This window comes from Excalfactoria chinensis, chromosome 6 (assembly GCF_039878825.1).
Source record: "Excalfactoria chinensis isolate bCotChi1 chromosome 6, bCotChi1.hap2, whole genome shotgun sequence".
In the NCBI taxonomy this organism is placed as follows: Eukaryota; Metazoa; Chordata; class Aves; order Galliformes; family Phasianidae; genus Excalfactoria; species Excalfactoria chinensis.
The window spans coordinates 20,869,254-20,895,641 of record NC_092830.1 but is presented as its reverse complement, the minus strand read 5'-3'; the positions used below and the strand labels follow the sequence as shown (position 1 = coordinate 20,895,641).

General features: G+C 41.4%; 1 protein-coding gene across 3 annotated transcripts in view; it reads left to right on the top strand.

Moving 5' to 3' along the window:
- Positions 1–26,388, top strand: part of MARCHF8 (membrane associated ring-CH-type finger 8) — an 84,682-nt gene that overhangs the window by 45,667 nt on the left and 12,627 nt on the right. The window contains exons 3-5 of one of the 3 annotated variants that reach the window (XM_072340695.1): positions 14,739–14,789; positions 24,876–24,955; positions 25,657–26,106. In XM_072340695.1, coding sequence (XP_072196796.1) covers positions 14,739–14,789; positions 24,876–24,955; positions 25,657–26,106 — 581 coding nt within the window. Of the gene's footprint in view, positions 1–14,738; positions 14,790–24,875; positions 24,956–25,260; positions 26,107–26,388 lie in introns of all 3 variants that reach the window. The other 2 variants (XM_072340694.1, XM_072340696.1) reach the window with 2 other exon arrangements.

Here is a 26,388-nt window from a genome sequence, read left to right as displayed (position 1 = left end):
TGCACTGTACAACTGCCTGAAAGGAAGTTGTAGCAAGGTGGGTGTCAGAGGTCTCTTTTCCCAGGTAACAGTAATAGGGTGGAGAGAAGCAGGACTAAAGAAATGGTAATGGTAATTTAAGGAGCAAAATAAAGGCAGACATTGAAAAAAGGCTAAATTAATATAATGCTATTAAAAAATCAAGCCAGGTACATGGAGTGATATTCTGACCCAAGAACAGACTTTTTTCTCTCTCCTTTTTTTTTTTTTTTTTTTTTTTTTTTTTTTTTTTTTTTAAGGCATTTTAATATGTTAATCAACAAACCAAAGAACTTTAATGCATATTCCAGAGCAGTGGGAGCTGGGATTGTTTTGCAAAAGGGTTCCTGCAATAGTTGTAGGATGGATAATATCCTATTAATGTTCCTACTTCTGTAGTCCGTTATCTTGAAAGTGGGCAAAGGACAGTGGGGACAGGGACATTTTTTGGGTAGGAATAGTTGGAAAGGGAGTTACACATTGTCCTTTGTTATTAGGTATTTTCCCACAGCCCACAAAGAATACTATGAAGCAGACCCTTGAGTACACTTGATGCTTCAAATCATTAATAGTTTCTGCTACTTATCTTTCATCAGGAGACCTAATTTTCTCATCCAAAATTCAACAAAGAAATTCACGTCATCTTGCCTTTAAAAAAACAACCAAAACAAACAAACAAACAAAAAACCACAACAAACAGTGAGGGGCATTGTTTAATTTGTTTTCCCCCAGTTGTATTGCAGGCTATATTGCTTATTACTTGCTCTATCCTCCCTTCACCTTTTGTTCTTCTGTTTGTTTTTTATTATTATTACTATTATTATTATTTAAGAGCTTTTTCTTCTACCATGCTATGTCATGTAGCAGCTGCTTTTGATTTGTGGAAGCAGAAGCGGAAGCATTCTCACATAACTGACTCCAGGGAAGAAGTTAACATACTTTTCACCGAGAGGAAAAGAAGGGTGAACACAGTTATATTTGAAATGAAAACAGATTGTCTGCAATATCAAGAAGTCTGAATTTAACAAATAGAAAACATAAGGTTCTGAACAGCGGTGGGAAGAGAATTTAAGTATGTTCATTTTAATACTAGTGTTTTTGCAAGTTGTCCTCCATAACAGTGGCTTCTTTACCATTTCAGACATGAACCAGTTTTATAGTCAGCACTATTCTGGAATGAGAATATCCTATGCCATTCTTTTCTTATGCCATTTTTTGGGAAAGTTTTGTATCAAAGGCCATAAGGATCTGAGCCCAGGAATACTTCTCCTGCATCCCAAGCCTGTGGTTCAGTCGTCATCCTAACCTTTGCTCTTATTCTAGGATGCTGTCGGTAATACAAATGAGATCAACTGCTCCATCCTTGCAATTCAGCGGTCAATGCAGGACTTCTCTTGTAAGAGAGCTTCTTGGGCTTGTACTGTACTGCATCCTTTGGGATTTGACCCTGTTCACTTCAGGATTTTTTTTTTCCATTAAATAAAAACATAGATTGTAGGTTTATCTATATATTATACACATATATGAATATATGCATGTAGACACATATATGCATTTATTTTAATGCATTTGACATTAAATATGCCTGGCTGCTTTTACTCACATCTAGTACACTAACATCCATCCCTCTCAGTGTTTGTTGTCTGATTGCTGTAGTCATCTTTGTATATTTTTTTTTTTAACTGGGTCATTAGCTTTCTGAAGCAACTCCAGCCCTTTGCCATGTTTTATAATGCTTAGCAACACAGAGACCTGCTCTTGAATTCTGTTCTCTCTTGAAAACATCAGTTGAATTTGGCACAGTGTTCTGATTTCTAAGTGGCATCCACATAGGATGTTCCAGTTCTGCTGGAACCCTCTGGCGTTTGTAACTCTTGTTAGTGCATTTAACTCCATATCTTTCAGGGAACAAAAATCCTGCTGTGGTAGTATTTGTTAGAAGAGTGTATTTAACTGGAAGCCAAATCTAATGCTTCCCCTCTGAGGGCTGTTGGCTAGCATAAAATAAAATCCTCTTGGATTTAAAAATGATTACAGTCATTTTTGCTAAAGCTTGCAGGACTTCCCTCATACCCAGGATTAGATCAGCTGTGTTTCTATCCATTCAAGTTTCTTGATATAGAAGCCTCCAAAAAGTGTTTCCAAATTATTTTCCTATTGTGAAAGGAAATGATGCAGAAAAACCAATACAGATAGGACAAAGGTGGGAGAAAATAGCTGATTCATGTGGTCAAAGCTGCAGCTAAGAAATAAGGGTGATAAAAGGCACGAGGAGACAGAGAAAATGCAAGTATGATATGGGATACGATAGTATGGGGACATTGGAGGAGGCTGAAGACGCAGCTGATGTGGTCCCTGGTTCTTTTGTTTTTCTGCTTGCTGTATCACATTGCTGTGGAATGATACAAAACAATGCTTACTTCCAGGCAATCCTTTTGTGTGGGCTTTGCTGTTTCTCACCCTGTCACTCTCAGAAGCAGTTCCTATCTTTTAATCCCCCTAAGCCTCTAGTCTCCCACCAAAACATGTCCCTCCTGAAATGTAATCCTCTTACTTCAGTTCCACGGTTACAATACTTATGTATGCACACTTGGGAGCGTGGGCAGCAAGTTTTCTGTGTGCCAAAGGCTGAAAAAATCAAAATATCAGTGTACCAGGATCTCCCAAAGAACTATTACCCAAAGTAGTGTGTGTTCGTCTTGATCCTAAATCCCAATTCTTTTTGAAATCCCCGTAGATGCCTTATACTGTGGTGCCATGATAGTTTTTCTTGTGAGTCATCAAGCTTAGAGATCCAAAAGTCATTCACTGTACAGCTAGGGATGTGCAAGCAGAACTGGGGATCACAAGTAAAGGGGACCTGGCAGTAAAGTTTCAAGGAGGAAGACTGGATGGATGAGACATTCTTCCAGCATCAAGGAAGGGCTTGCTCAAATGCATCTGTGTTTTACCAGATGGCAGTTTTTCAGGTAGATCACAGTCTGATAGTCCACATGAAAACGAGTGCACTGACAGATTCCAGATTGGAGAGTCATGTTCTATTACTGAGAAAAATGGAAGGGAGAGATCTCAATGATGGTTTCCTTTCCCTGGCACACTGTATGTGAAATTCAGCCTGTGTAAAAGTATTATGCAAAAACATCTGCAGCACTGAGCCATATGAGAGAATCTGTGTGTCAGTGTAGGACAAGGAAGGCTGAATTTCTCAGGACAGCATAATTTCTGTGTACCCCAGTTTTTTTGTCTGCCAATTGACAATCACATTTGACTGCTTCATAATACCAGTGTATGTTGCAAGGGTCTTTAAATTGCAAATTGGCCTCATCATTTTCCTCTTATGCTTTGTTTTGAATTCTTGTTTTGAGTTGCTGCCTGATGCTGTTGAGCACCAACCAACTGCAGTATTCCATTTTGAATGGACAAATGTTAAATGAGAAGTATGTTCATTCTGTGCTGAAGTTTCAGCCCTGTGGTACAGCCTTATTTTCAGTGATGATCTGAGTGTGCTACTTAAATGCATGTTTGTCTTACAAGAGGTTCTTCCAGTTTTACGTTCTCATCTCAGTATGCTCCACTCTGTCCTCCAAGGTACTAGTACCAGATGTTATTAAGGAACCTCAGAAGAAAAGTGTTACTTTCTTTCTTGATAGTGTTCTTAAAGTGTTGCTTTTGTAATTTACCATTCTGCTGTGCTACGCTATATTTTGCATTTTTAAAAGTAAGAGGAATCAGAAATAGATACTTCAAAGAGGAAAAAAAAAAAGTTCCAGTTCTGGATCGGAACCTTGTTGTAATGGGATCAGCAAACACTGTCAGTGTGATTCCTGGGGCATAAAATCCTACAATCCAAGGATCCTTCCCTTTGAGTAAATCTTCTCTGCTGGACTCCAGAGCCCATGGTGAGCCTCTTCTTTTATCATTTCAGCCTCTCATCAGCTCCATTACAAGAGTAGCACCTAAGAGAAAAACGTTGCCTCCCCAGAGGTCTGACTTTAAAGGCATTTCTGTATGCCTTCTGCAAACACGTATTTGTGTAGCAGTTCTCTGAGGCTTTTTAAAAGCGAGTTTTAAAAGCTACATAATGTATGTTGATAAAATCTCTTATCTTCTGAAGCATGCACAGATTTCATAGATGTGCAATATGATTTCCACAGATAATGAACATGTACAGCAATGAACAAAGGGAAGTAGAGAAGCGAGTTTTACAAATCTAGCTTTGGTGGGGGTAATTTTAAAGGCTGTTTGGCAGAAGCAAATCAAATAAGCTAATACACTTCTTCTGAAACCTTTGATGAAATTTCCTGTGACAAAAACTGCCCTAGCTCAAAGCTGTAGGGAATGAAGGGCAGGAGATTTACTGTGAATATGGGACTTATTTATAAACCTTTCCCCTTGGGAAACAAACTTCAGAGAATGCAATGTCAGCGCATGCAAGAATGCAGCACAGTCTCCAATAGGTCAGGCAGTGCTCTGACAGCTGCAGCTTATTTTCTGTTTCATATGCATAAATGTGAGAGGCAGAGCAACCCAGTGAAGTGAATTGTTTAATACTACTGACATAATATGGGTATTTTTGAGCTGATGTGCACGTCTTTCCATAAAAATTTCTAAAACTAAGCAGGATTTGAGTGGAACTGGTGCATGAGAGTCGACGAAAGAGAATGAGTGAATGTCTTCAGATAAGTGGAAAAGCTTCTGTTTCAATAGGCTAATGGCCCAGAGATTTTATTTTAGCAGAAAATGCAGGCGTTCCCGGGACTGCAGTGATAAATTTAGTTCTTATACAGCTGCTGGCATTCAGCTTGTTCAGGCACACAAAAACTTACAGCCCTCCAGTTAGACGGTGGCTGCTGTGAAGGTTCCCAGCCGGGTAAAGAGCTGTGCTCTTTGAAGGGCTCTCCTGCAGCCAGGAAGTCTTGTTAGTCTCCTTTCTGATTGCCTCTGATGCTCTTCCACTGTAATCTGACACGATTTTAGGATGAGAGTGATGAGAGATGAGGATGCCTACCAGAAGCATTCCCTTTTCAGTCATGGCAGCCCTGAACAGGAGTGGTGCTTGGAAGTGCTCTGAGCACCACACTCTATTCACACCACCTGCTCCAAAAACATCATTCTTTTTCTTGCTGTTTTCTGGCCATTATGTTGTCGGCCCTACTGTGCTCAGGTCACTGGGCTCATCCCTGCTTTATTCAGCCTGCACAGCTCCACAGGCTGCATGTTGCTCAGTGTTAGCACTGCATGGTGTTGTGTTCCTGCATGGGGTTCCTGCTTTTCCCTGCTGAACATCAAGCAGATGTAGATTTCCACGGGCAAGGGGAATGTGTTTTTGTAGATAGCTTTTATTGCAATTTCTTTTTTTCCCTGTTTCTCATGCTGTAAGACAAGTCAGTATTTCTATAAATTTTCTAGGTCCCAATCTGCCAAAGTGTGCCTGACACTAGTCGCAGTTCCTGAAATACTTTTTTGGGATTAGGATGTTGGTTGTGGCTCAGTCTGAGTCTTTCTGGACCCAGTGGGATTTCTTGTTGGCTTCACTGGGCCTGCTGTGTAGCTACACAGAGAGCTTACAAAGAGCATTTATTGCTTCCTCCAGGAAATACTGATAGATAAGCTCAAGCAAGGTCAGTGACTCAGCCTGCAGTAACTGGCTCACATCTCCTGCTTCTGGGTGTTCTTAGGAAGGTGTGGGACACATCTGTGAAGGCTTCTTACTTAGCTACATGTATTTTCTTCACTTAATTGAAAGAAAAAGTAAATAAATAATGTTCTGCTTCAACTGTCCGCATATAAAGGCTTCCCTGTATTGTTGTATTTGTTGCTCTGAATTGTGTATTTCAACCCTATCTGCTGTTAACAGAGGCTGATCTCCTGATGTGATTGATTTCTTGGTGGAATTCACTCTACTTCTATAAAGTCGGGATTTAATCTCTAGAGACCATATGCAAAAGCCATTAATTTGTCCTTGGTTTTGTTACTGTTTCAGTATTCATTTCCACCCAATTCTTTTCTGTGTTGGCATTTTGTTGGCATTGTTGGCTGCTGTTATATTTTGAAGACAGACAAGATCTGGTAAGGTCTCCTTTTCAAGAAGCACTACTGCTGAATACAGAACTAAAACAGATGCCCCTGTCAGAACGGGGCTGATCATTTTGCTTTTCATGCCCATGTGGAAGATTTTCCCTTTATGCTCTATGGCCATACCATCTTTTTTTCTTTTTAGTATCTTCTATAAATAAAAAGTTTAAATGATCATCCTAAGCTAGTATAAATCTGTAGGATTTTGTTTTCAGCCCATTTTCCTACTCAGACAAGATTAGGAACATAGGAGAGGCAAAGTATCAAAAATTTAAAGAATTTAAATATCCTGAATGTTTGTCTTCCCTCAAGAGGATTTCTGTAATCAATTTTCATTGGTGGGCATAAGGTATTGTGACAGACACAGTAGCGAAGGTGGGAACATGATGTATGCATATCCCGCTGATCAATATCAGTGTATTGGATCACTTCAGCTATTAGGTGGACAGATAGATGCTGAATTCTTCTGCTTCTGTATCAGGGATGTGCTTAATTAGTGATATACAGGAAAGAAAAAAAGAACACGATAAATTGCTTCTGTCCTTTTCCTGTGTTTTCATTCTTTACCCGTTGCTATCTAAGATGTGTAGTGCTGTATTCTCCCTGCCCCTGCTGCATGGGTGGAAGGTAACCAGAGCCAGTGGTATTTACTCCTGTAAGTAACAGATCCTAATCTGTTACTACCATATTACTTGCACGACTGAGTTCCAGAATATTTTGCAGATGAACACTGCAGTATTTCTAAGTTTAGCAGTTTCTGAAACTTGTTTGTTCATGACTCTTGGGAACTCAGCAATCTCAGTTCCCTTAAAGTTAGTAAATATGTTAATGTTTAAAGTAAAGCACCCTGATTGTGCCTATGAAGTAAATGACTACAGATTTTTAGGCTGAAGGAGTAAGTACAGTTAGAGCAAATAAAATCCCCAGTGTTAGGGATTTTGCAGTGTTCATCACTGTGCAAATGAGAATTTGACAGTGAGAAATGATGGGGCTTGAGTCACTGTTTCACAGGCAGGACTGTTGGCAGAGGCAGGTACTCAGGAATGATGTGCTGCCAGGGCTTCTCCTCTGCTTGCTCCCAGGTCACCTCCTCAGGGCTCAGTTGTCAAAGACCCACATGAGATCAGCTGCACTCTTAGCTTACACATTTTTCCTCCCAGAGCAGTGTCTTCCATCACTTAGGTTGGCTTACTTACGGAAGGACAGCAGAATGTATTGCTTCTTCCTAGATATTACTCCTTGTGTACTCTCTCACCTTTCAGTCTATTTTTGTTTAAAACAACGTGTTTAAAACTCCCCAGAACATAACAGCTCAGATATTTACAAGGATCTTGCTCTAACGGGTGTTCGGCTGTGTAACTTTAATGAGTTCTCTGGGACCTGATTCCTCATTTAGCTAAATTCGTGTGGTTGTTTAACACTGAGTTTTAAATGCTGTGGGTCAGAATAATTTGCAATTTGCACAGTTAAAAATGGGAGGATGAAATCTGAGGCAAAACCACACTGGTATGCAATGAGCGGGTATTACTAAACAGGGCTGATACTTACTGGTGCTCTTTCAAGAGCTTTTTTGTCATGTTGCTTTGGCCATATCGTGTTAAATGTTACTAAAAATACCCTGAATGCTTTCCCGGTGTCACTTCGGGAGATTCCACAGGATTAGCAAACTGTGCAACCAAGTACGAGGGACATGTGATAGCATGCAGTCTGTTCTTTCTGTAGACAGCTGAACATGCAGGTTGTGTAGAAACTGAGCAAGTCCGGCTCCATCGAGAGTTATCTGGGCTGCAGGCTTCCGATGTCTGTTGGCAGCTTGAGAAATTCCAAATTACCAGTTGCCTAGAGGGAGTTTTAATCTGTGAATGTTTAAAATAGTCAATTGCTTTGGCATATTGACGTGTGTAGAGTACCATGAGAATTCCAATAGTTGCATTAAATGCATTTACTCTACAAAAGACAGAACGTTATTCCTATTAATCTGTTCATAATTGCTGGCTTCCTTGTTCATATCCTTCTTTGTGCTGTTAAACACGTAAAATGGTTTGAAATGGCATTTTCACACAGGTAAGCTTAATGCATACTGCTTCCATTACCAAGAAAAGTGTATGGTTTTGAATAATGACCCTTGTAGTTTGTACAATTTGTTCACAAAGGAAAGAATTCATTTCTATGTGTTGTATCCCATAGATGTGCGTCCATTTTAGGTTGTCTGGCAACAGCAAGATAAGAACTTCCATAGAACATCTTAGATGCCATAGTCTTTGCAGTTTACTTTGTGTTACAAATTAGGCACATGGCACATGAGTATGTAAGTGTGCAGATATATGCAATGTTAGTGAAATGTGCCAGGCAGTTGGTTTTGTACAGAAAGGAAGCTTGCACTTGCAGGCCTGGCAGCCCCAGCTCAACAGCAGTACTGTCTAGAGGTACAGATACTATGCACAGGCAGAGATGCAATGCTCAGATGCAGTTACTGTTTTTTGATTAGATGTCGTTACTTGTCCTTGCCTGAATCTTTTAGCTGTATGCTCATTGATGAACCTTGATGATATATGATGGTATTTTGTGGATAAAAGATTGAGCGGAGTAAGATCTAACATATTTGCAAATCACTGGCTTAGTAACCATTAGTATATTGTTCTTCTATGAGGGTCCCTTAACTGCCAAAGAAATAAAGACCACATTCACTTGATATGATGCTAAATAACATTTCCTACTGAAATAATGAAACACTGGGTTCTGTCAGTGACAGAACCTTTGTAGTTTAACAACCCAATGGAAACACAAGGGAAGTAATTGACAAAGCCATTTCCCATTTCTTTCCCCTTATACAAGTCACTCTGGACAATTAAGTGCATGTACTGATACTGTCAACAATAGCAACCTCCCTGCTTGAAATAAAAGTATATGTTCTTTTCATTTTCTAGACTTCAGGTATAGAATTGTAGTGCAAGATTTACATAAGCGCTGATTGTTTGGAAATCTGATCAGTTATGAAACCCGAAACAATACCTGGGTGTGTGTGGCCGCGTGCCTGCAGAGCAGCCAAGCGTTTGTGCTCTCATTGTGGGGCTCAGGAAGAACCGAGTTTCACTCTGCACCGACTTGCAGATGCACTGTGGCATCTCAGTCCTGAGTAATATAGAAACAAAATCCAAACCGTTTCACCTGGGTATTTTTCTCTTCCTTTCATCCTGGCAAGGACATGCAAGTCGTGTTTCTTCATGGTGCCCTCTTGGTAAGGCTGCATTAACACTACAGCTGAGTTTGGTGGTAGGGTGGTGTACTGCCTTTGTTTTGTGAGGGCATAAGAGTAGTTTTGGCTATCAGAACTGCTGTCAAGGGATTGACAGCACTCCTGGCTCGGGCAGCAGGAACTGGTGGTTTGAAGTTCATGTGGCTGTGAGAGTTACAGAGCTGCTGCACTTAGTGGAAAGAGGGTATCTTATGATGGGGAAGCAAGGGTGAAATAACTTGAAGTGCTGAATATGGAAGACTAAGGCAAATGGGAAGGTGGAAGGGAGGTGGCAACTGGGAGATCTCTGAACTGAGGAGGCAAGAGCCATTGTGTGAAGGTAACTGAGGAGTGGTGGCAGAGGGGAAGAGAGCCAGCAAGGTGGAGAAGGCAAATGGGAGAGCTCTTCAGGGAACAGCTGATGCAACTGCTGAAGGAAGGAGAGAGCTCTGCCATCACAGTAGAGACAAATGTGGAGGATAGGGAAAGAAAGTTGGGAGGGGGATTCAAGCAGTGGCAAGCAAGTGCATCCAGAATTTAGAAACACGTGCTACAGTAGGAACTGGGTAGCAGATTTCCTGTTTTTAAATCGTTTCCCCCCTCCTGCCTTCCATGTTGTTTCCCTAAGCCAGGATCCGACAGGACGTCAGAACAGCAGCTGGCAGTGAGTGACTGAGGGGAAGTTAAGCCCTGCTGCACTTAGAAGCTTTTTCTATCTGTATTTTTTTATTATTACTATTTTTTTTAAGTGCCTGTCCACTGATCCTAGTTGAGTAGGATGAATTTTGAAAGGTAAGATTCCCATTATCCCATGCAGAAAGACTGATCTGCTAAAGGAGAGCCATGCTTGCTTTAAGTGGTGGTAATTGTGTGGTCCGTGCTGACAGATGTTGCATTTGTCTTGACCTTTCCATTGAAGTGCCGAGTCTAATGCTTTTGCAAGAAGGAAGGAGAGCTTGTTTAGAGCTGTAATTGTCGGACTAAAGTATGTTTTACTGTGCAATGAGAACATACTGGAAATAGTCTCTGAGAACTTTCATTTGTTGGGCACTAGGAGTACTGTAATGGAGGCTTTGCCTTTTCTCTCCCAACTCAATGTTAATTTGTGCATGACCTAAAAGATTCTATGATAAGTGTACTGATGTTGAATATAGTGTGAAAAATGACTTTTGTTTGTTTGCACCATGTCTGCCATTCATATGCATTTATTCCAGTAGTTTTCCTTCTATGGCTTTGCAGTTCTTTTCTAGCTTAATGACTGGAAAGCATAAAGCATCCTTAATGTACTGCAGCATTGGAAACACCATAAAGTGCTATCTTTATTTAATGTTTTCCACTGTGTTTTTATTCTCTTAAGTATAGATTTTTATTAATTTATTTGTATAAGAGTATTAAATGGCACTAGACCTCATGAACTATGTGGGTTGCTCAGAAAGTAATGCCCTCTATTTATTGCCATGGAAACTACAACAGATACAAAGAGCACAATAACACTATTTGATAGAGCAAATTCTCAGCTACAAAACTCTGCTTTTCATCATAGCCACCACCATTAGGCATGCAACGATAAATAGGAATTTGCATGCCACATTCATAATAATCTGTGGTCAGTGGAGGTGACCTACTCTCACAGTCACCACTGCTGAAGTGCACCTCCCACCCCATCACTGTGCTCACATCACTGTTTGGTCTCCATAAACACTCAGCAAGTGTTAGTGAATGTCAATGAGTGCCGTGTTTTCCTCATGGAGGAATTCAGTGACATGCCTCTACAGCCATACCACCAACATCTGCCTCTGATGTCATGGGTGTACATAATAAAATAGGAGGTGTTACTTTTGGAGAAGCCCTCATATATCACCTGGAGGTGTTTCTTTTGCTGTTCATTGATTAAAAAATAATTTTTTGGTCCTCTGTGGAAGCTTGCAAAAAAGCTTTCAGCAAGGATACTACTTGAGTGGTCACAGTAAACTGGAAATTGCTGTTGCACAATGCAGCTCAGTTGTTTATCTGTTTTCTACCCACCACATTTTAAAGCCTGCGTGTAAGCTGAGACTTGGAGCTGCTGTTTCAGAAGAGCATCTCTGATCAGAAGGCATGCAGAGACAGTGTCAGTTGGTGACCAAAGGCTGAAACACTTTCAACTAGGTGGTGAGAGTTGCTTGGTAGTTGAAAAGGCCAACCAAACTGAAAAAAAGTATGTGTGTGTATTTGCAAATCTGTTTTGGATCTGTTACTGGCTGTTGTGTCAGTTGTTGCTCCTTGAATGTGGGCCTGAGCTGTTGCTCTTTCTGTTTGTCAATTTGACTGCCCAGGGAGATAGCAGTCAACATCCCAGGTGGTGTTCAAGAAACGTGGAGATGTGGCACTGAAGGACATGGTTAGTGGGTATGGTGGAGGTAGGTTGATGGCTGCACTAGATAAGCTCAGTGTTTTTTTCCAACCTTTAACAATTTTGTGATTCTGTGGCTCTAGTAGCCCTTACGAGGACAGGATTTGGCCAATTTGGGCTAAGACTTCAGTCAATTTCCTGTTGGCTTTATGGTCCATAGCAGTTATATGTGGTAATGGAGCAGGAATATAAAGGCATTTATGTGGGTGAGTAATTTAGAAATATCATTCCTCCTTTAATGTGTGCATCCACTCTCTGTATATACAGAATATTTTCTAAGAGCACTTTTTGTTTAGGAATGTTCACTCTTTCAATAACAAACCCAGCTGTTCACAATCATGTACTGACTGGGACTTCAGATAGGTACATTTCCAACAACAGATCAATAAGGATGACATGAGCATCTGTCTCTCTCACACTGCTGGCATCCACCAGATAAGATCACAGCCCTGGGAGCAGGAAGACTAGTTTCTGGGGTGTGGCTGAGAGTGTATTTGCTCTGTGTTGTGTAAATACATCTCTTGTCCTTCAGCCTCTTCAGTTATTGAATTTTAGCACATCCTTTTCAACACAGGTGCCTGCATAAATTCGGTCATGCTGCCTCGCAGGCATCTTCTTCAGCTAGACAGCAGTACTGGGAAGTGTTGAGTTAATGTGAAGAACTCTGTTTAATTTTGTCTTCAGGAATTTCGCCTGAAAGTCTTTGATGTCTAGGGCTGCATTTGGGGCTGCCATCTGCATTGGGCTGTGTGCTGCTTCAGGCTGACTTCTTGCCCACAGGTCTCTCTCCTCACCAGCATTTCCCTTGTCCCACAGAGCCAAGCTTTGTTTACCTCCCACACATCCCTGCAAGGCCTGGCGAGCACAGCCCGCTTCCCCCACACCTCGCACATCCGCAGTGACAAGATGCTGTGCTTGCCAACTTGTGTTGCTCTCTCTTCGTCATAGCTTAAGAACATGTCCCTGCCCCCTTTTTTCTTTCTTCTGTATTCTGTAGCTTCAATGAACTTTTCCCTGTTGCTATAGTTACAGTGTCTTTGATGAAATTAGCTGGGTCCTTCCCTTACGGTTGGAGTTGATTCTTGGCCAGGCTTTTTTTGGCAGTAGCCCAGTTCACTGTTAGTCATCACAGAAGTATCATGCCCATATTCTTTGAGGGTCTTCAGGTGTTTGTTTCTCTTCCAGGAATATTCACGTAATAAAAGCTCATAATCTTATCTAAAATCAAACACGGCCTTGTAGGATGCAAATCTGGCATTCAAGTCGACAGTAATTTAGCTGTTCCAGGCCTTACATAGATCCTGGCTGACTTTTGATTTGGCCATCAGTCAGAATTTGTGGGGGTTCCTTTGCCACTTCTCCTCTGTTCTTTTGAAAGACTATTTCACTGCCTTTTAGGTACTCAAACACCTACATAGAGAGGATTTCAGAGCACCATATTTTCTTCCTCAGATTTTTAAAGGAGAAAGTGTGATTTATATCCATCAACCAAGGTAGTGCCCATGACTGTGTTAGAAGGAAGAGCCTGCCTCGTTTTGTGAGCATATGCTGAAATTTTTCCTTGCCTTCTCTTTTCTCAGCACACAACTCTCAAGCTGCTCAAGGAGCGTGCTGAAAGAAGAAATGTCTGGGAGCACAGGGATCCCAAAGTGTGTGTGTAGTGCCTAGGTGCCTGGCCACCCAGGCTGCATTGATGTGGGCTTTGGTAGCTGAACATCTCTTGAATTGTGACAAACCACAGACGTAAGGTCTCAAACAAAGAACATTGTATATAAGCTGATCTAAAAGTAGTTGCAAGTTGATGGCTGGTTTGTTTTTTGTTTTGTTTTGTTTGGTTATTTTTTCTTGTTGTTGTTTTTGTTTGTTTTGTTTTGTTTTTTAATTATTATTTTTCTTTCTTTTATGTCCCCACTTGTTATGCATGCAGGACTTCTGTTCTCAGGTTCTGTCTGATCAGTTGGTGCCAATGAGAGCTGGAAGAGGGTTATATCAAAGCATCTCTGTTGGGTTGTTGAAATGCCAGATGGAAGGGTGCACTTCTTAACATGCTATTACCCAGCATGGAGCCCATAGGAAAAAGTAGTAAATATGCCCTGTTTCAGGTGCTGAAGTCTTGAACAAATTTGTCTCCCAGCTTCACGGAGATAGAGAAGTGGTGATATGGATATGCAACCAAATGTTATGACTTGCTCTGTTTAAAATGTTTTTCAAAAGAACGTGTTTCCTGTTGGGTTTTATTCAGAAAAGCAAGCAAGCCTTTGCAGATAAGTTTCCAGGTTCTTACCAGTGGAACAATCATGTCCATTAGCATTTATGGGACATGGATGTTCAGAAAGCAGGAGCCAGTAAATGATGAAACGCCACGGTGAAACCTACAGTTTATTTTAGTAGTAGTTAAGATTGTCATCCTTATCAGCCAGGGTTTGCATGCTGAAAAGTAACAGATACATTCATCACTGATTTCAGTTTCAGGAAATTTCAGCTTTTCTATTTCCATCCTGTATGATATTTCCAGTTTAATTCTGAGTTCTGTGGTAGATAGAAAGTTGCTCAGTAACTCTGATTCGTTTCCTGAAATGACATACATGTGATTATTCAGAATTGTTTCAGGACATCACTGGGATACTTTTTTTTACATCACTGTTTCCTTGAAGCAAAAGCTTTCAGTTTTAGTGGTTGGATGTTTGCCTTTGGATGTCAGTGAGGCAGAGCTGAGAAATATCCTTTCCCAAACAGATGGCATTTGAGGAAAGGGCTTTGCAGTACTGATAGAGAGGTCATTGTTCTACTATTTCTCAGTTTGTACTTGTCTTGCCTATTTGATTTTCAGCAGTGTAATATGTAGTTAAGCAAACAAAACAGCTTAGTAAATGTGGCAAATCAGATTGATGTCAATAGAAGCAACATCCCCAAAAGTCACAGATAAAACGTGGTCTCCATACTTGGTTTCTAACACCAGCTTTAAAATACTCTCATAACTGATTTACTCTTGTAATAATCTTATTCTTCCTCTTTCAGAATGAGAAGGCTTTGGGGCATTCCGTGAGCCGCTCTAGTAACATCTCTAAGGTATGTTCCTCAATATAATTCAGTCTTTGATAAATTTGGGGGATAATGGGATTTCTTTCATTTCAGATTTGAAGCCATAGATGTCACAGTGTGACCAGTAGAAAATGCTGCTTATGGCTGTCTGTAATTGATAGTCACTCTGCTGAAACATTAGAATTCTCTGGTGTTATGCAGATTGTCTTTACAGGTCAAATGAAATGGAATCCATAGTAGGTTTTCTCTTTCACACTGTCAGCCTCCTTAGCTTGATAGGAGTGAGATAGATGACAGATGCCTGAGATTTTATCTTGGGGAAAAAAAAAAAGTGCTCCAAAACTATCACTCAAGTATGTTCTTTTTTCTTTTCTTTTTTCTTTTCTTTTTTTTTTTTTTTTTTTTCTTTCCCATAAGCTGTCCAGCCTAGTGTGGGATGCATCCATAATGTGTATTGGATACATACTTAAATATTGTTTTATTGTCACCTCATTTGAATTGTACTGGTAGTGTCATGAAGTGCAGTGTTATTAGGGCATGGCTATGTAAGTATTCCAAAGTGTTTTATACTACAAGGTCTGATCTTGAAGGGAAGTGTGATGAACTGCCTTTCTAATCCTTCAGTATAACAAATGGACACATCAAAAACACACTTTGTGTCATCTGAAAAAGATATATATATATCCTTCCTTCAAAAACAACTTGTTGCATACTTGCTACTTCCACTTCTTACCAGACTTTTAGCTGAAATCTAATGTGCTTTCAGTATACCTTGTTGCTTACACAGGTACAATTGTTTGAAGGCTTTGTGCAAGCAACACTGTGCTGGCTGGCTAGTATTTTTCATGGGGTGCATGAGCCTTAACCCATCTTTTTCAAGGTTATTGTTGCTGGTGATAATGACTTCTATGACAGAGTGAGTCATTGTGTCTGTGACGTGCCTCAGTCACTTTACTCCAGTTTGGGTACTTCAGGATACATGAAGTTATTTGTGCCTATCTCCAGCAAAGGAAACAGTTTATGGCTTATATGGGCACTCTTTATGGCTTGTATGGGCACAGTCAACTTTCACTTTGGAGCAGAAAGAGAAAATTGTTGATTGTCCTAAATAACAATTAGGGCAACTGTCCATTGCTTAAGGCACTGACCAAGCTGAAGGTGGTATTATCATGGAGCAGCACAGCATTATCTTTTGTATTCAGCTTCAGAAAACATATTCACACAAAGGGTTTTGAAGTAAATGTAATGTGAGTATAACTTCTGATTCATCCTCTTCCAAAACAGGACTGTGCCTATTCCTTGTTGCCCTTGCTCTTTTCTTCCTAGGGCTTTTTCTTGGATTTTCAGGCATTGTTCAAAAGAAATGGCAGTTTTTATCAAGTATCATTGTACTTTTCCCAGAGTGTGCAAAATTCAACACAAGATGCCTTTCTGCAGCAGCTGTTTCATTCCTATTCCCTCTGTTGTTCTCACAGAGGAGCCCTATCCCAGCAGAAGCAGCATACATAAAGCTGGCTGCACAGTTCATTCTTAATTCATCAAGAGCTGTTGGTGCAGTGGGAAGGACCTGGCTTTCTGGCAGAGCTTTCCCTGGGAGCTCTGGCAAGTGAGACACCAAGATTTGCATTCTTCTTGAAACACTGAAATGTTCAAAGTGATTGCTGTGTGTTGCAAAAGCTAAAGTTCTCAAGGGGAGCAAAAGTCAGCTTTGCCAGTTCAACTTGTGAGAATTGTTGGTTCCAAACATGAGTTTCCCAGAGGTATAAATGTTCTTATTTCCCTCTGTCACCTGCATCTGATCCATTCTGTGCTGCTTCATTCTGGAGATTGCTCCTAGCAAGGGCAAGAGGTGGAAGTCCCTCTGGTGAAATTAGTCAGTGATTTACCTCATTCATCTGCGTGCTGCCTTGTGCATCCAGACAATTCAGCACTAAGCTGCAACAATTTATATTGCAGCCCACCAGTGGGATGGCTGTCAGAAGCAATTTGTTGGGCAAACCAGGAAAGATTGTAGTTAGCAGGATACTGTGTAGAAGCTTGAGTACATGGAAAATGTCATTCATTCTGAAGTTTAATAGGAAAGTGCCTTTTATGTCTATCTAGAATAGTGTAATGACCTGGCCAGTAAAGCGGATTGAAAGCATGTAAAGGAAAATGTGAGGAAGTGTTTGGCTGCATGTATAGCCCTTTCTGCAGTCCTCAGAGCTTTCTGACTCCACACTGCTCTAAGAGGAGCTATGTAACTTGAGTTTAATCAGCTATGTGCTACTTTTCCAGATCTGTTGGAGTGTGAGTGCGTGTTTACAGAAGCAATGATCACACTTTCTGCAAATGACTGTTGCAGCTATTTTTTTCCACTCAAATCTAGCTTACAGTATAGCTACTACAAACACTCAATGCTGGCACTTGATTTAAGGCCATTTCTGGTGCTGATATGTCATTACCAACCTGCTGTGGTTATTACTGTGCGTCTTTCCACTGTTCTCAGTTGTACAGCACAGCATGAGTGGAAAGGGTTGAGTCAGAGCTCAGCCTCTAGCCAGGAGAGAATGCTGCGTTATTTGGTGTGACCAAGGAAAGGAGCTGATGCCGTAGGCCTTGGAGTGGTTAAGGAGAGCAGCAGGCAGATGGCACCACTAAAATGAGATCAGCTGTTGAAGGTAGCAGGACCTATCTAAGCATAGACCCCAAGTGCTGGGGCCGTCTGGAGCAAAAGGGGCAAAAAGGGCAGTCCTTCAAGAGCAGATCTCAAGAGGTGCTGAAGAGATGCTGGTATGTGTGGCCAGGCCAAGTAATAAGAATGTGAACATTTGGCTGGGGATGAAGGCCAGCAGTAGCAGGAAAAGTAGTAGGGGATAAGATGTAGGAGGATCTTTGTGTAGTGCTATTAGATTTAGTGCAGTCTGTTGTGCACTGGGGGATGTAGCATTCCTCCAGGCCCTTCTTTGCTTTTTTGATGAGCGTATTTCAAACACTCCTTTTAAATCTGCTCTACAAAGACATGTTTGAATTTATGGAATCTTTTCCGGATTTGTTTTAAAATTTAAAAAAAAAATAAAAAAGTGTTGGAGGGAGATTGAATTGATTTAGTCATAGTACTCAGACAAGGCCCAGTTCCAAACACCCTGTTCAAGAGCAGTGACACTGATTGGGATATTTCTGACTGGCATACGGCCATACAGGCTGGATTCGCATCTCAGCTCTGTGCCCTAAGCCTGTGTTTTTACCAAGAAGCCACCATTCATTAGTAAGTGCCTTCATCATACAAGCCATACAGAAATAATTAACCTTAATGAGCTTCATCTTCTCTATATAGATAGAATTGACCCTAAAGCACCACTAGTCACTACAAGGCCACAAAAAGAGGATTTTCACAGTATTGATAATTCGCATCTTCCACTCTTAAATAAAGAAATTCTGCTAGCAAGCAAAGTAAATGGGGTACTTACAAAGCTGGTCTGTAAACAGTTATCCTCAAATTAGCCATATTGTTTGGCATTAAAGTGTCTAGTAAAGTGATGTTGTGATGTAGGGAAATATCTTTAGGTCATCTGTGTACTGTTCCTGTCATCTGGTTTCTCTGGAGGGCTGATTTTAGTGTTCAGGGGAAGTACATTTTAGTCTTATTTTTGTAGCTCTCTGCGAAGTAAACTTTGAAAATGCTAATACTGAGATCGTAGCAAAGAAATCAAAAGCACACTGCTTTAAAAATGTAAATGCTTTGTCTTTTCTGAAGGCCAGCACAGCTTTATCTTTTGAGCAGGAGCACATTGTAAAGTATTAAATTATTCTTGGACTGAATGGCAGCCAGTGCAGATGCAAAGTGGTAGCCTAAGCTTGCTATGAAATTTAAAATCCATTTAGGCTGTTCATCAGCTTGGAACAGATTTAGAAAAGCATATGAATACACACATCCACTGTTGCCTGAAGCTTTGATGGATTCAGTGAGCGTTCGTCCATAGAAAATCTGTCCAGGTTTTTTAGTTGCCGAGCTGAGCTGTCCTGTAGTCTATCAGATGACCAGGGCTCACTGCAAAGGTCTGCTGCTCAGAAGTGCTCTGTCCAGGTACATGAATTTAGGGGAAAAGAGAATAGGGAAAAAGAAGCTGCTTAAACATAATAAATTCTGATATGACTGAGATGCTCAGGAAAAACAAGACTGCATAGCGTAAAGGTGAAGGGATGCACTTTTCCCCACTCAAAGGCATGTGAGCTTGTGCCTGGGCACACTGCAATAGGGAGGACTTTCACTCCTAGTTTCCAGATGTCATTTTAATTATAGTCATGTATGTTATATAGAGTATGGAACAAAGTACTTCAAGGAGCCAGCTGCCAGTTCCTGTCAAATTGTTTCCAGAATTATTTGATGGAGTTGATCATCCTGAAAATATCAGATATCTCTTTCCCACATCTTCATCAACAGTGTTTCCTCCTACGTCCTGTACCTACATTTCATCCTTGTTGAATAGAAAAATGCTCTGTTAATCTAAGATGCTAATACAATGGAGCATTTGGGACAAACTTAGGAACTCTTTTTTCTTTGGAAGTCAAAGTCCTGCTTTTATCAAGCAGTCATTGGTGAACTGTTGTGATCTTTTTTTTTTTTTTTTCCCCAGTATTTTTTCTTACCATTCTCCATTCTAATAATGCATCATATTTCAGGCAAAGAAACTTGATATCAGCGCACACTGGAAGACTACATGGCATGTATCCGGTAGGGAGGAGTTGTGTAGGCTAGAATTTACTGATATTTGATCCTGCCATGCTGCAATTTAGAAAAAGGCTGTCAACTGGGGCTGTCTGCCCTTCATGATGTCCAGTCTGCACATAGATGGCCTCTTGGGTCATCTCAAGTGCCAGCTTGGCCACACAACTAGTTGCTGTCATTGCCCCACTGTTCCCGGGTATGCTGGTCCAGCTGGAGGCCTGCTGTGGAGACCACTTATAATCGCTGGAGGCCACAGCTGCAGTGCAGGAGCCTTCAGTCAGAGTGTACAGCTCTTGCTGGAAACATAAAAATACAAACACATTGCATCCTTGTGAAGGTAGACAGCAGGAGCAGGTGAATAGTGTAGAAGTGGCCCACATCTGTCAGTTGTGTGGTGTGCAAAATGTTGTCTCCTTTATGAGGAACAGTAGTCACATTCCCTGTGTATCTTTGTAGTTGCTGAAGTACCTGAAGAATTGCCAGGTTAGCTATGGAGTACCCTGCAGTGGCACTTTGTGCTTCTTTTTCACCAAGACCCCACTTCTGTTTTCTCTCCTGACTTGGCTGGCTGTTCCTAGATTCTGCCAGGGGACAGATGTGGGGTGACTGGTCCTGGTTTCCATGGTGTAAACTAAGGAGGCAGAAGAATCTGGGGCTTTCACTGCCCCTGGAGATGCACTGCTTAAGATAAGTGTCTGTCATGTCCACATCTAGAAGCAATCCTGCCTTTTTAATACATGTTTAAGTGGGATCTGTGTGAGACAGATAAAATAGCTTTTCGGTAATGAGTTCTTCTGAAGTACAGTGTGATAACCATCCCTCTGTCTTTCCTCTGTGATTCTACCGCATTCATCATTGTGATGTGTTAATGTCAGCAGACATGAATCAGATTCAAACAGAACTCCCAGTGGCCCATCACAGACCACAGCACTGCGTGCTGAAAAGCATCACAGCCTCTGGGTCATTGGAGTGGGCTAGGTCCCTGGCTGTTCTTGGAGGACAGATGACTCCAAAGCAGTGGTGGTAGATGTCTTCCCTTAGCCAACACCTGCAGTGAGGATTACCTGTGTCTCTTCAAGCCCCCTGAGGGTCTGCTTCTAGTTGGAGTTGGCTCAGCAAAGGTGGTCACTGCACTCCTACTGTTCTTACAGGAAGGGGGCAGACAAACTGCTGCCATGGTCTGTTTGCTTACCACACACCTTGTACCATCAGTCTGTTTGACAACACATGCAAATACCTTCTTCAGCTTTCTGTTCTTTCTTCCTTGCTTTCTTTTTTTTTTTTTTTTTTTTTTTTTTTTTTTAAAAAGTTCGGAGAAAGTGAGTAGATTTGAAAGGGTCTCATCACTGTGTGAAATCAAGGCAAACCAATAGTCAGAATTCCACATTAAAATGTGGGTTGGGTTGTGTTTAGCTGCTTGCTCTGTTGTTACTTTGTTATTTCTTTGAAGATCCTTGTGTTGCAGTTCCTCCCAAGTAAAAGGCTTAAAACTGTGCTGCTGTCTCCAGCTCTGTCTGCCTCAGTGCAGCTGCATGGCAAAGGAGAGTTGTGCTCTATTGTAATATGTGTATAGTGCAGAGAATTTATGTTATTCACCAGTCCTTAGCTGAGACTTCTAAATGCTTTTGTTGCCCGGATATTAGGCCACAGTGTTGATCCTACTTATGTGGCACCTAGAAATTGTAAGGTTTGTGATTCTGTGTTGAGGAAAAACTTTCCTCGCTTCCTTCAGACTTCCCATCAGTGGAGGAAATGTAATAAGGTTGTTAAAATGTCTCAGGCCCCGTTCTTTAAGATAACATGTAATTATTTGTACTGAAGTGCAGCTGAGGCTGAGTCAACAGAAGATACACTCAGAAGCACCATCTCAGATGAGCAGATTATTATGGAGTAGGCTCGCTTCAAAGATGATATTATTTTCTGAGGCAGGGTGGGTGTTTTTGTTTTCAGGTGTGCTGGAGGTAGTCACCAGTAGGTCACTGGAAGAGACCAATTCCTTTTACCAAGGAATCACAGTTTGCAGAGTAGCTCAAGAATGAGAACAACCAGCTATGCCAGCATAAACACGTGTTCATATATGTATCTTGATGGCAACACTGTAGAGAGCTGTGGGCTTCCAGGGATTGCTGCTTTCAGAGTTACTGTGATTATCCAAGAACCAGACGGGAGGGCTACACTGTGACCTCACTGAATTGCATTCGATGGGAATGTCAGTGGAAACAATTAACTAACTATTGACCTTTAGTTCCGAGCTATTTTAGGCCACAAGTTTGACTGTGCAGAGTAATTCACTAGCTTGTAGCTCCCAGGACTTCTGGTAGTGATAGTCATCCAGAGTGAAGGGCATAAATATCCACCGAGATTCAGTGAGTGGTTTGAGGTCAGAAGGGTTGAATTCAAGCTTGGGATGTCTATCAGTTAATGAATGTAGCAGAAACTCCCTATGAAAAGGACTGCTTTAAAACCTATGGCTGCAATCAACATCATAAGAAATTACTTTACCCAACGGTGCTACTACCTGTGAGGCTGCTACTAGAGCAGTAAGGATGGTGGTAAAGGCTTTGATCGCTCATTTTCTCAGTCTCTTTGGAGCTGAGCCTGGCATGGGAGAGCAGTCAGGATTCCCATGTGAGCTGGATCTACCTCTCTGCTACATTCAACCATCACATCACCTCTTTATCATGTTCTGGCCCTAGGCTTTCATGTTTCTTCCCTTCTTCTTTTCATGGCTTTTTTTGCTTGTTGGGTTCTGGGTAGCAGTTTGCATTTTACTGTATTCTTCTCTTGTTGACAAGCTGTGTCTCACCGTTAGAGGCTCATTGCTGTAACCAGCTAATGTCCTCTGGCAAATGCAGCTAGGGAAATGACTGACATTAAACAAGCTGATGAAAATAAATGCTTTGTTCTGTCTCACCTCAGTATCCTATCTGATCTGCAGTGCAGCTGTGTAAATAGTGTCACAGGCAAAAGCATGGGAGGAACAGAGAGTGGGAGGTATGAGAAGAGGTGCACTGAACCATGGCTGTTAATGGTAGCCACACCTGATATCAGCTCCAGCTGAGGATGGGGCATAGCTTCCTCCAGCATTTTGATCTTCCACTTTGTGTTGCCTTTCCATGTGTGCTGACTGGTGTTCATTTTTTGGTTGCATTTGCATTTAGTTTAAAGGTGGCATAAAAGACCTCTTATATACAAGAAACAGGAAGGTGAGAGGAAAAGGAAAGTTGCTTCAGGTGGTTTTCTTTATTATTTTTTTCCTTCTGTGCAAGCTGTCATGAGTAGTGCTGGCATCTAGATGCAGTGATTTTGAAATACAAATGCAATTTCACTGTTTCTTCCTTTTCCCAGCTTTTTGATGTTCCAAGCAGCGAGACTCTGACATGCTGTCTTGGTGCCAGGCGGTTGGATCAAGAAACCAGTAATGTGGGTTCAGAAGGAAATTTTGGTTCATTGAATCTAGTCATCTGCTATTAGACTGTCACATTGTGTGCACGTCTGTCTTTTTTGGAATGCTTCATTTCTAAAATGAAGCAGTAAAGAAAGCAGATTCTTTATAAGTGGAATACCTTCTGTGATTTGCTCATAACAAAACCTGAGACAGATATATTAATTGATTTGTGACTGCAGTTGCAGCAATATATTGCTCTGTTTCCATGGCAGAATATAACGTGTTTTTTTACTGGTTCAATATTTTGTTTTTAGCAGATTGCTAAATATGTCTTTTTAAATAATTCATTACTTAAGTCATATTAATTTTCATTTGCATAATTATAGCAGCAGATTATAGTGTCAGCTCTTTCACTAACCTGTCTTTCTTTTTAACAAAGTAATTACTGCGCTCTTTCTAAGAGATGGGTTTTAGTCAGAGATGTGCCTGCTTTTAGGATGGGTTAAACAGCAAGAAGAAAAATTCCAAATAATAGCTGAATTCACCTCACTATGTGAACAGTCCTATATCATCAGCATGCACAAGTGGTGTAAAATGTAAGAATTACGCTTTTCAGGATAAAGCCCAAACCGATCTTTACATGTTTAATATGTTTTGTCAGTCGTGACATTGTTCAATTTGTTTTTTTGGAGCAAGGTTATCCTGGTTTTTATTCCATATACAAACCTAGCTGTCTGGGATGGGAAACAAGCCACAGTGCCTTGCTGCAGGTTGAGAGGTGTGTGTTTGAGCCTCACCCTCGGCCCCTGCCAGCCCAGCTGTAAGTGGATACCTGATTTTTCATACTCGCGTACCTGAGACATCCTGATACAATACCGAGCACGTCACTCTCTTCACTGCTGTTGGAGCATCTTCAAGCTTTGCTTGACTGATCAAAAGAACCATAAACCTTTGTTTGAATTGAAAAATGGGAGCAGTGCTTTGCAGGAGTAAGTGAGCTGCACAGCATGTTCAACAGCTGTGGAGTGTGGGAGAAATGGGTTTAGAGATTCCCTGCCCATTAAGAGGTTACCAACATATGCCTCCTCACCACGATCTTTGGAAGTGTTCTGTATTTTTAGTTTGACACTCAAAACATACAGCAGCAAAAAGGCCTGTAATAGTAGGCTGTCAAGATGGTTATTACCACATTGACTTTAGAGGCTTGTTTCTTAAGCACTGCATAAGTCATGGGCTTAGCTTTTTTTTTATTTCGTCTGAATTCTGAATTCTACACCTATTCAATTTCATGCTGTGATCATGTTGGTTCTGTGAATGTGGTTGCCATCACAGCTTTCTTGCAAAGAGGTGAAAGGCCCTGTTGAGGTAGGAGCAGGGTGAAAGGTCTCCTGAAGTACAAAGAGTACAAAACCTTCAGGGTTTTGTTAGGCAGGTGGTGCTCGTGTGTACATTCTTGTACTGAAACTACCTCCCCTACAAATATTCTCTGAGTTGCTGAATTACTGAAGTTAGTGTCTTGTGGAGAAAAAAAAAAAAAAAAAAAAAAAAAAGAAAAAGAAAACAAGCCCCTAATCTCTTGTCATTGTGGTAAGTGAAAGGATTAGCTATTAAGTGGCAGCTAAATTGCAACTAGTCTGCATACACACCTCCATCTGATTATGCTAATTACTGTAGCATTGCTCATTTCCTGCGCTATTGTTCTGTGCGATGTCTGACAGCTGGCAGGTTCCACTCCAGAGATGGCTGCATCTGACCTTGGGGAAAAACGTTTCTGTTCTGATCTCTGTTTTTCCAAGGATGAGGCTGTGACAACCTTCCTTCTTAGCACTTGACAGTGACACCTCACTTTCTTGCACCCAGCCCTTGAATATCTGATGTAGAGTGATATCTGACTCCATATGCTGTGTTCAGCCCTGAAGGTGACTGCTGTGCCTATGAAACTCTTCCAACTTCTGACTTGCTTTTTTTTTTTTTTGCGTGTGTGTGTTTTTTCCCTTTTATTTTTATGTCACTGCAGGCTGGAAGTCCAACCTCTATCACAGCTCCTCATAGTTTCTCTCGGACTTCTGTTACGCCATCCAACCAGGACATCTGCAGGTAAATTGTCCTGTTTCATAGCTACAGTGAGGTTTGCACAAGGTTCATTTAAGAAAAACCAAAACTGAAAAAGCATGTGTATGGGGAAGTAAGCAACGCGGGGTTCTGGTCTGAAGCGTCCCATTTGTTTGACTCAACTGCTGTCTAACACTGCTTCATTGAATCCCACTGACTGGCCCGCTATGTTTGCTGTTCCCACACTAGCTGTAATTCTCATTTCTTCGCTTTTAATTATGTGTTCTCTTATGTAATTGTTTTGTTTTTTTTTACTTTCTGTGCTTTCTATTCCACTGTTCTGCATGCAGTTCCAGTGCAGTGTTTTCTGAATGTTGTCATCACAGTCCAGTGCAGTCTGCTGTTGTCTTGAAAAATCCTCACTGCCAGAGCTCTGTGACACAAGGGGTCACTGTGACAGTAATCTGTCAGGACACGTTACATGCAGCAAAGAGAAACTCCCGTGGGCAGGATCGGGGCCAGGCGCTCAGGTCTGCTAAGAATGTAAAGCCCGCCCGCACTTTGAAATTCTCCAAATCCCTCAATGACGTGGACCAGAAGGCACAGAGCACCAGTGAGTGCTTTGACTACGTGGAGCGAACTTGCTCGGAAGGCAAATTGACCCCGACTCAAGAGCAGTGTTTGAGGATTAACAAATTTCATCTTAAAGAGAGGAAAACGCTGAATCTCAGGCCTCTTTCTTTTAGCACTTCTAAACACTCCTACATCCCTTCCCTTTCCAACTATTCGAGTGCATCAGGAGGAGCAGAGAACCGCAGCGCTGTACATATCCCCTTGCTGGAGGACAGAGTGGACCATGACAACTCAAGAAGCAAAAAACTGTTGCGTTACCTTTTTTCCTTCTCCCACACCTCCAGCACCAGCAGCCTGCATAAGTTCCACGAACTGGAGAGCTATTCCAGTCACTTCCAAGCTGAGAAATCCTCCAGCATGCTGGTGGAAAGCACGGACTTCTGCTCTGAGGACATGGGAGATGATGACGTCTTTGAGGACAGCACCTCAATGAAACTGAGAACAAAAGAGCAGCGGGCACCACTCTGTTCAGTTGAGAAGGACAGTGACCTTGACTGCCCTTCTCCCCTCTCAGAAAAATTCCCCCCTCTCTCCCCGGTGTCTGCATCGGGAGATACCTGCAGGTTGGTGCATCGGAGAACCACCTACCTTCGAGCCCTCCTGTGTGCAGTGGTGACCGTTCTGCTTTCCTTGCCTTTGTGCTGTTTGTCTTTTTTTCACCCTGTCACCTTGCTTTAATATGTGCAATGTGAAGCATGCAACCTTCTCTCTGCTTTCCTGTACCCCTCTGATGCACTTAACAAGTCTACTAAGCAAAAGCATATCCTTGAGAGTCAAATTCTTTTGCAATTTGTTTCAGATTTGGGGTTCTGAGGTGGTATTTTTCTTTCATCCTTGCCCAAACT